The sequence below is a fragment of the Oncorhynchus nerka genome, linkage group LG7, assembly GCF_034236695.1.
Source record: "Oncorhynchus nerka isolate Pitt River linkage group LG7, Oner_Uvic_2.0, whole genome shotgun sequence".
NCBI classification, from domain to species: domain Eukaryota; kingdom Metazoa; phylum Chordata; class Actinopteri; order Salmoniformes; family Salmonidae; genus Oncorhynchus; species Oncorhynchus nerka.
In genome coordinates this window covers 17,210,705-17,221,445 of record NC_088402.1, presented here as the reverse complement: position 1 = coordinate 17,221,445, position 10,741 = coordinate 17,210,705, and the positions used below count along the sequence as shown (strand labels likewise).

Below are 10,741 nucleotides of genomic sequence, written 5' to 3'. Positions count from 1 at the left end.
GCGCACAACCTAGCCATACTCACTGGTCCTCCTGTTCCTCCTGTTCCTGCATGTGGAGGGCTGATACAGTTACACTCTCCAGGTGAACCCTGAAAAACACCCAGAAAACCATTACACACCTCTCATAGATCGCACAGACAAGTTGTGAAAGAAATTAGATCGTTGACACAGAATCTGTGTTGCTTAAAAAATAGTGGGAGATTTGCACTAAAGCCAAAATCAACATAGAATGTGATCTGGATAATGACTCAGAAAGAAACAGCATGCAGCGAGAGACAGGTCGAAAACTCTACACAAGCCATCACTCATTCATAACTACTGTAATTTCAGCTTGAATCATCCCAGGCCTTTGCTACAGCAGGTTTAGTTTGATGAGAGAGTGAGTGAGAGGAGCTGAGGATATTACAATACATTTCAGCTGCTGGACTGTCTCCTCTATGGCTGCGTTTACACATTCTGATCTTTTTCCAAAAACTGGTATTTTGTCCAATCAGATCAGCTCTTTTGGAAAACAATTAGGCAAAATATCAGAATTGGGCTGCCTGTGTAAACACAGCCTATGTGTGTTTGTCTTTCAGATTCAGATTCAGAAAATATTCAGGCAATTCATTTAGCAGCAAACAATACAGTACCAGTCAAAAGTATGGACACAAATCAAATCGTATTTGTCACATGCGCCAAAAACAACAGGTGTAGACCTTTCAGTGATAGGCAGATGGGGGGGCGTATCAATGCAGAATGCTGTGGTAGCCATGCTGGTTAAGTGTGCCTTGAATTCTAAATAAATCACTGACAGTGTCACCAGCAAAGCACCCCCACACTATCACACCTCCTCCTCTATGCTTCACGGTGGGAACCACACATGCAGAGTTCATCCGTTCACCTACTCCGAGTCTCACAAATACATGGCGGTTGGAACCACACATGCAGAGATCATCCGTTCACCTACTCCGAGTCTCACAAATACATGGCGGTTGGAACCACACATGCAGAGATCATCCGTTCACCTACTCCGAGTCTCACAAATACAGGGCGGTTGGAACCACACATGCAGAGATCATCCGTTCACCTACTCCGAGTCTCACAAATACATGGCGGTTGGAACCACACATGCAGAGATCATCCGTTTACCTACTCCGAGTCTCACAAATACAGGGCGGTTGAAACCAAACATCTCAACTTTGGACTCATCAGACCAAAGGACAGATTTCCACCGGTCTAATGTCCGTTGCTCGTGTTTCTTGGCTCATGCAAGTCTCTTCTTATTATTGGTGTCCTGTAGTAGTGGTTTCTTTGCAGCAATTCAACCATGAAGGCTCACGCAGTCTCCTTTGAACAGTTGATGTTGAGATGTGTCTGATAATTGAACTCTGTGAAGCATTTATTTGGGCTGCAATTTCTGAGGCTGGTAACTCTAATGAACATATCCTCTGCAGCAGAGGTGACTCTGGGTCTGCAATTTCTAAGGCTGGTAACTCCTTTCCTGTGTCGGTCCTCATGAGAGCCAGTTTCATCATAGCGCTTGATGGTTTTTGGGACTGCACTTGAAGAAACGTTCTAAGTTCTTCACATTTTCCGTATTGACTGACTTTCATGTCTTAAAAAGTAATGATGGACAGTAATTTGTCATTGTTCATTTGAGCTGTTCTTGCCATAATATGGACTTGGTCTTTTACCAAATAGGGCTATCTTATGTATACCACCCCTACCTTGTCAAAAAACAATTAATTGGCTCAAACGCATTAAGAAGGAAAGAAATTCCACAAATGAACTTTTAACAAGGCACACCTATTAATTGAAATTCCAGGTGACTACCTCATTAAGCTGGTTGAGAGAATGCCAAGAGAGTGTAAAGCTGTCATCAAGGCAAAGGGTGGCTACTTAGAAGAATCTCAAATATAAATATAATTACATTTATTTAACACTCTTTTGGTTACTACATGATTCCATATGTGTTATTTCATAGTTTTGATGTCTTCACTATTATTCCACAATGCAGAAAATACTAAAAATAAAGAAAAACCCTTGAATGAGTAGGTGTCCAAACTTTTGACTGGTACTGTACATACATAACATATTTAAAAACAACAAAACAACAGATAGCAATGGCTATTTACTAGCAAAATAGGCTAGTTAAGGGCAATTTCATAGAAATGTCAGAATTAGGCAGAATGGCGCATTCTAGAAAGAATTGAGCTGAGATGTATAGCAGCCGTTTTACGGGCTCCTGACTAATTATGCTATTTTGTGTGTTTTTTTGGGCTGATCTTAACCTTTTTCGTGTATAATGTTTCCGCCATCGTTTCCTATGACCAAAAAGGTCTTCTGAACTTCAGAACAACGATAACGGCGCCGTAGTGGATGGCTGCCGTTTTACGGGCTCCTAACCAACTGTGCTCTTTGGTGTGCTTTTTCACATTGTTTGTATCTTATTTTGTACATAATGTTGCTGCTACCATCTCTTATGACCGAAAAGAGCTTCCGGATATCAGAATAGTGATTTGCCACCTCGAACTGGACAAAGATTTTTTCTTTAATGAGTCCGACGCAAAGTATATACTGTTTCTCCGAGATCATCCCCAAATCCCCATCATTCACGTGAGGAAAAGAGGTACAGAGATCGAAGATCGGGGTGCTTCTGAGAATTCGTTGGCAAGTGGGTAACCCGCCTCTACCATCTGTTCTACTGGCCAACGTGCAATCACTGGAGATTAAACTGGATGAGCTCCGTTTGAGACTATCCTACCAACGGGACATGAAACCTGTAATTTCTTATGTTTCCCCGAGTTGTGGTTGAACGATAACACGGATAATATACAGTTGGCTGGGTTTTCTGTAAATCGGCAGGACCTTACTGCTATGTCCGGTAAGACGAGCAGTGGTGGTATGTGACTCTTTGTCAATAACAGCTGGTGCATGATGTCTAATATGAAGGAAGTCTCGAGGTATACCTTATAATAAGTTGTAGACCACACTACCTACCGAGAGAGTTTTCATCTATATTTTTCGTAGCTATCTATTTACCGCCACAAACCGATGCTGGCACTAAAATCGCACTCAAGGACCCAAGTCAGTTAAGAACAAATTCTTATTTACAATGAAGGCCTACACCGGCCAAACCCGGACGACGCTGGGCCAATCGTGTGCCGCCCTATAGCACTCCAAATCACGGCCGGTTGTGATACAGCCTGGATTCAAACCAGGATATCTGTAGTGATGCCTCAAGCACTGAGATGCAGTGTCTTAGACCACTTTGCCATTCGGCAGCCATAAATAAGCAAACAGGTGGCCAAAGACTTTAATGCAGGCAAACTTAAATCAGTTTTACCTCATTTCTACCAGAATGTCACATGTGCAACCAGAGAAAGAAAACCTCCAGACCACCTTCACTCCAAAAACAGAGACGCATACAAAGCTCTCCCTCGCCATCCATTTATCAAATCTGACCATAACTCTATCCTCCTGATTCTTGAATACAATTAAAAACTCAAACAGGAAGTACCATTGACACTCAATACGGAAGTGGTCCGATGAAGTGGATGCTAAACTACAGGACTGTTTCACTAGCACAGACTGGAATATGTTCCGGGATTCATCCGATGGCATTGAGGAGTTTACCACATCAGTTACTGGCTTCATTAATAAGTGCATTAATGACATCATCCCGACAGTGACCAGCGTACATATCCCAACCATAAACCATGGACTTCAAGCAACATCCGCACTGAGCTAAAGGCTCGACCTGCCTCTTTAAAGGAGCGCGACACTAATCCGGACGCTTATAAGAAATCCATAGCCGATGTGAGCAACACCTTTCACATTCATAAGTCTGTCAAACATACATGTTTCAAGCAGACAACCATAGTACCTGTGCCCAAGAATGTCAAGGTAACCTGTCTTAATGAATTTCGCCCTGTAGCACTCACATCTGTAGCAATGAATTGCTTTGAAAGGTTGGTCATGACTCACATCAACACCATCACCCCAGACACCCTGGTCCCACTCTTGATCACCGACGACTATGAGACAGCTTATAGGGAGGAGGTCAGAGACCTGGTAGTTTGGTGCCAGGACAACAGTAAGGCAAAGGACCTCTATACCAGGCAGTGTCAAAGGTTGGCCCACATTTTTTTCCAAAGACTCCAGCCACCCAAGCCACAGAGTCTCTGCTACCGTGTGGCAAGTGGTACCAATGCACCAAGTCTGGATCCAACAGGACCCTGAACAGCTTCTACCCCCTAAGACTTCAAAACAAGACTGCTAAATATCTTGGCAAATGGCTACCCAGAATACAAGCATTGACCCACTGACTCTCTTGCACTGACTCTATGCACACACACTGGACTCTACCCACACACTGACACATACAGTTGAAGTCGGAAGTTTACATACACCTTAGCCAAATACATTTAAGCTCAGTTTTTCACAATTCCTGACATTTAATCCTAGTAGCAATGTCTTATGTCAGTTAGGATCACCACTTTATTTTTAAGAATGTAAAATGTCAGAATAACAGTAGAGAGAATGATTTATTTCAGCTTTCATCACATTCCCAGTGGGTCAGAAGTTTACATAAACAAGACTGCTAAATTGGTATTTGGTAACATTGCCTTTAAATTGTTAAACTTAGGTCAAACGTTTTGGGTAGCCTTCCACAAGCTTCCCACAATAAGCTGGGTGAATTTAGGCCCATTCCTCCTGACAGAGCTGGTGTAACTGAGTCAGGTTTGTAGACCTCTTTGCTCGCACATGCTTTTTCAGTTCTGCCCACACACTTTCTATAGGATTGAGGTCAGGGCTTTGTGATGGCCACTCCAATACCTTGACTTTCTTGTCCTTAATTAAGCCATATTGCCACAACTTTGGACGATGCTAGGGGTCATTGTCCATTTGGAAGACCCATTTGCAGCCAAGCTTTCACTTCCTGACTGATGTCTTGAGATGTTGCTTCAATATATGCACATAATTTTCCATTCCTCATGATGACATCTATTTTGTGAAGTGCACCAGTCCCTCCTGCAGCAAAGTACCCCCACAACATGATGCTGCCACCCCCGTGCTTCACAGTTGGGATGGTGTCTTCGACTTGCAAATCCACCTTTTACCTCCAAACATAACAATGGTCATTAAGGCCAAACAGTTCTATTTTTGTTTCATCAGACCAGAGGACATTTCTCCAAAAAGTATGATCTTTGTCCCCATGTGCAGTTGCAAACGGTAGTCTGTCTTTTTTTATGGTGGTTTTGGAGCAGTGGCTTCTTCCTTGCTGAGTGGCCTTTCAGGTTATGTCAATCTAGGCCTCGTTTCACTGTGGATATAGATACTTTTGTACCTGTTTCCTCCAGCATCTTCACAAGGTCCTTTGCTGTTGTTCTGGGATTGACTTGCACTTTTCGCACCAAAGTACGTTCATCTCTAGGAGACAGAACGCATCTCCTTCTTGAGCGGTATGACAGCTGCCTGGTCCCATGACGTTTATACTTGCTTACTATTGTTTGTACAGCATGTGAATGTACATGTTAAAGTGCAAAGTGCAATTAGTCCAACATGTTACTTAGGTGCAGTCGGCCTATTTCAGTAGCAGTGGTTTGGTTGTCTTGCACTTTCCTTTTCTCTTTCTTCCTCCCATGGCTTCCTTTTCCCCTCTCTTCCACTTTCTAGCTTCTTTCTGGTCGGTTCTCTCTCTACATCTTTTTTTGCTCCCTCTTCCCATGTCATTCTTTCACTTCAAATCTCCAATCCACTTCCTCCTCCACCCCTCCCTCTTTCTCTTCCCTCTCACCCTTCTCTCTCGCTCTGACATTCTAGTGCAGTGGGTTTGATGGTAGCACTAACTAATATGCCTAGTTCTGTTCTGAAGGCTCCTTGACTTCCCTTGTCTATTTGGATCCCAGACATGTGTCACCTCCTATGCTACTCTTCCTGTGCCCTGAGTGTGTGCGTGTGGGTGTGTGTGTGTTTCCCCCCGCCTCTAAACCCCTTAACACCTCTTCACCTATCCCCCACCTCTAGACCCCTTAACACCTCTTCATCTGTTCCCCCTGGCTCTAAACCCCTTAACACCTCTTCATCTGTTCCCCCTGGCTCTTCAAACCTAAACCCCTTAACACCTCTTCATCTGTTCCCCCTGGCTCTAAACCCTTAACACCTCTTCATCTGTTCCCCCTGACCCCTTAACACCTCTTCATCTATTCCCCCTGGCTCTAGACCACTTAACACCTCTTCATCTGTTCCCCCTGGCTCTAAAACCACTTAACACCTCTTCATCTGTTCCCCCTGGCTCTAAACCCCTTAACACCTCTTCATCTGTTCCCCCTGGCTCTAAACCCCTTAACACCTCTTCATCTGTTCCCCCTGGCTCTAGACCCCTTAACACCTTCTTCCCCCACCTACCCCTTCCCCTTCATCTGTTCCCCCTGGCTCTAAACCCCTTAACACCTCTTCATCTGTTCCCCCTGGGACCCCTTAACACCTCTTCACCTAAACCCCTTAACACCTCTTCATCTGTTCCCCCTGGCTCTAGACCCCTTAACACCTCTTCATCTGTTCCCCCTGGCTCTAGACCCCTTAACACCTCTTCATCTGTTCCCCTGGCTCTCTAAAATCTGTTCCCCCCTTAACACCTCTTCATCTGTTCCCCCTGGCTCTAAACCCCTTAACACCTCTTCATCTGTTCCCCCTGGCTCTAAACCCCTTAACACCTCTTCATCTGTTAGACCCCCACCTCTTCTAAACCCCTTAACACCTCTTCATCTGTTCCCCCTCATCTGTTCCCCCTGGCTCTAAACCCCTTAACACCTCTTCATCTGTTCCCCCTGGCTCTAGACCCCTTAACACCTCTTCATCTGTTCCCCACCTCTAAACCCCTTAACAACCCCTTAACCCCTTAACACCTCTTCATCTGTTCCCCCTGGCTCTAAACCCCTTAACACCTCTTCATCTGTTCCCCACCTCTAAACCCCTTAACACCTCTTCATCTGTTCCCCCTGGCTCTAAACCACTTAACACCTCTTCATCTGTTCCCCCCTGGCTCTAGACCCCTTAACAACCTCTAAACCCCTTAACACCTCTTCATCTGTTCCCCCTGGCTCTCTTAAAATCTGTTCCCCACCTCTAAACCCCTTAACCTCTTCACCTCTTCACCTCTTAATCTGTTCCCCCTGGCTCTAAACCCCTTAACACCTCTTCATCTGTTCCCCCTGGCTCTAAACCCCTTAACACCTCTTCATCTGTTCCCCCTGGCTCTAAACCCCTTAACACCTCTTCATCTGTTCCCCCGGCTCTAAACCCCTTAACACCTCTTCATCTGTTCCCCCTGGCTCTAAACCCCTTAACACCTCTTCATCTGTTCCCCTGGCTCTAACCCCCTTAACACCTCTTCATCTGTTCCCCCTGGCTCTAGACCCCTTAACACCTCTTCATCCATCCCCCACCTCTAAACCCCTTAACACCTCTTCATCTGTTCCCCCTGGCTCTAGACCCCTTAACACCTCTTCATCTGTTCCCCCTGGCTCTAGACCCCTTAACACCTCTTCATCTGTTCCCCCTGGCTCTAGACCCTTAACACCTCTTCATCTGTTCCCCCTGGCTCTAGACCCCTTAACACGTCTTCATCTGTTCCCCCTGGCTCTAGACCCCTTAACACCTCTTCATCTGTTCCCCCTGGCTCTAGACCCCTTAACACCTCTTCATCTGTTCCCCCTGGCTCTAGACCCCTTAACACCTCTTCATCTGTTCCCCTGGCTCTAGACCCTTAACACCTCTTCATCTGTTCCCCCTGGCTCTAAACCCCTTAACACCTCTTCATCTGTTCCCCCTGGCTCTAGACCCCTTAACACCTCTTCATCTGTTTCCCCTGGCTCTAGACCCCTTAACACCTCTTCATCTGTTCCCCCCGCCTCTAAACCCCTTAACACCTCTTCATCCATCCCCCGCCTCTAAACCCCTTAACAACTCTTCATCTGTTCCCCCTGGCTCTAAACCCCTTAACACCTCTTCATCTGTTCCCGCTGGCTCTAAACCCCTTAACACCTCTTCATCTGTTCCCCCTGGCTCTAAACCCCTTAACACCTCTTCATCTGTTCCCCTGGCTCTAAACCCCTTAACACCTCTTCACCTGTTCCCCCTGGCTCTAAACCCCTTAACACCTCTTCACCTGTTCCCCCTGGCTCTAAACCCCTTAACACCTCTTCATCTGTTCCCCCTGGCTCTAAACCCCTTAACACCTCTTCATCTGTTCCCCCTGGCTCTAAACCCCTTAACACCTCTTCATCCATCCCCCGGCTCTAAACCCCTCTTCATCCATCCCCCGCCTCTAAACCCCTCTTCATCCATCCCCCGCCTCTAAACCCCTTAACACCTCTTCATCCATCCCCTGCCTCTAAACCCCTTAACACCTCTTCATCTTTTCCCCCTGGCTCTAAACCCCTTAACACCTCTTCATCTGTTCCCCCTGGCTCTAAACCCCTTAACACCTCTTCATCTGTTCCCCCCTGGCTCTAAACCCCTTAACACCTCTTCATCTGTTCCTCCCTGGCTCTAAACCCCTTAACACCTCTTCATCTGTTCCCCCCTGGCTCTAAACCCCTTAACACCTCTTCATCTGTTCCCCCTGGCTCTAAACCCCTTAACACCTCTTCATCTGTTCCCCCCTGGCTCTAGACCACTTAACACCTCTTCATCTGTTCCCCCCTGGCTCTAAACCCCTTAACACCTCTTCATCTGTTCCCCCTGGCTCTAAACCCCTTAACACCTCTTCATCTGTTCCCCCCTGGCTCTAGACCCCTTAACACCTCTTCATCCATCCCCCACCTCTAAACCCCTTAACACCTCTTCATCTGTTCCCCCCTGGCTCTAGACCCCTTAACACCTCTTCATCTGTTCCCCCCTGGCTCTAGACCCCTTAACACCTCTTCATCTGTTCCCCCCTGGCTCTAGACCCCTTAACACCTCTTCATCTGTTCCCCCCTGGCTCTAGACCCCTTAACACGTCTTCATCTGTTCCCCCTGGCTCTAGACCCCTTAACACCTCTTCATCTGTTCCCCCTGGCTCTAGACCCCTTAACACCTCTTCATCTGTTCCCCCTGGCTCTAGACCCCTTAACACCTCTTCATCTGTTCCCCCTGGCTCTAGACCCCTTAACACCTCTTCATCTGTTCCCCCTGGCTCTAAACCCCTTAACACCTCTTCATCTGTTCCCCCCTGGCTCTAGACCCCTTAACACCTCTTCATCTGTTTCCCCATGGCTCTAGACCCCTTAACACCTCTTCATCTGTTCCCCCGCCTCTAAACCCCTTAACACCTCTTCATCCATCCCCCGCCTCTAAACCCCTTAACAACTCTTCATCTGTTCCCCCTGGCTCTAAACCCCTTAACACCTCTTCATCTGTTCCCCCTGGCTCTAAACCCCTTAACACCTCTTCATCTGTTCCCCCTGGCTCTAAACCCCTTAACACCTCTTCATCTGTTCCCCTGGCTCTAAACCCCTTAACACCTCTTCACCTGTTCCCCCTGGCTCTAAACCCCTTAACACCTCTTCACCTGTTCCCCCTGGCTCTAAACCCCTTAACACCTCTTCATCTGTTCCCCCTGGCTCTAAACCCCTTAACACCTCTTCATCTGTTCCCCTGGCTCTAAACCCCTTAACACCTCTTCATCCATCCCCCGGCTCTAAACCCCTCTTCATCCATCCCCCGCCTCTAAACCCCTCTTCATCCATCCCCCGCCTCTAAACCCCTTAACACCTCTTCATCCATCCCCCGCCTCTAAACCCCTTAACACCTCTTCATCTTTTCCCCCTGGCTCTAAACCCCTTAACACCTCTTCATCTGTTCCCCCTGGCTCTAAACCCCTTAACACCTCTTCATCTGTTCCCCCTGGCTCTAAACCCCTTAACACCTCTTCATCTGTTCCCCCTGGTTCTAAACCCCTTAACACCTCTTCATCTGTTCCCCCTGGCTCTAAACCCCTTAACACCTCTTCATCTGTTCCCCCTGGCTCTAAACCCCTTAACACCTCTTCACCTGTTCCCCCCTGGCTCTAAACCCTTAACACCTCTTCACCTGTTCCCCCTGGCTCTAAACCCCTTAACACCTCTTCATCTGTTCCCCCTGGCTCTAAACCCCTTAACACCTCTTCATCTGTTCCCCTGGCTCTAAACCCCTTAACACCTCTTCATCCATCCCCCGGCTCTAAACCCCTCTTCATCCATCCCCCGCCTCTAAACCCCTCTTCATCCATCCCCCGCCTCTAAACCCCTTAACACCTCTTCATCCATCCCCTGCCTCTAAACCCCTTAACACCTCTTCATCTTTCCCCCTGGCTCTAAACCCCTTAACACCTCTTCATCTGTTCCCCCTGGCTCTAAACCCCTTAACACCTCTTCATCTGTTCCCCCTGGCTCTAAACCCCTTAACACCTCTTCATCTGTTCCTCCCTGGCTCTAAACCCCTTAACACCTCTTCATCTGTTCCCCCTGGCTCTAAACCCCTTAACACCTCTTCATCTGTTCCCCCTGGCTCTAAACCCCTTAACACCTCTTCATCTGTTCCCCCTGGCTCTAGACCACTTAACACCTCTTCATCTGTTCCCCCTGGCTCTAAACCCCTTAACACCTCTTCATCTGTTCCCCTGGCTCTAAACCCCTTAACACCTCTTCATCTGTTCCCCCTGGCTCTAGACCCCTTAACACCTCTTCATCCATCCCCCACCTCTAAACCCCTTAACACCTCTTCATCTGTT

General features: G+C 47.2%; 1 protein-coding gene across 4 annotated transcripts in view; it reads right to left on the bottom strand.

The window, feature by feature from the left end:
• Positions 1-10,741, bottom strand: part of LOC115119920 (collagen alpha-1(XVI) chain-like) — a 165,296-nt gene that overhangs the window by 34,066 nt on the left and 120,489 nt on the right. For all 4 annotated transcript variants that reach the window (XM_065020260.1, XM_065020262.1, XM_065020263.1 and 1 more), the window contains exon 39: positions 24-89. In XM_065020260.1, coding sequence (XP_064876332.1) covers positions 24-89 — 66 coding nt within the window. The remainder of the gene's footprint in view (positions 1-23; positions 90-10,741) is intronic.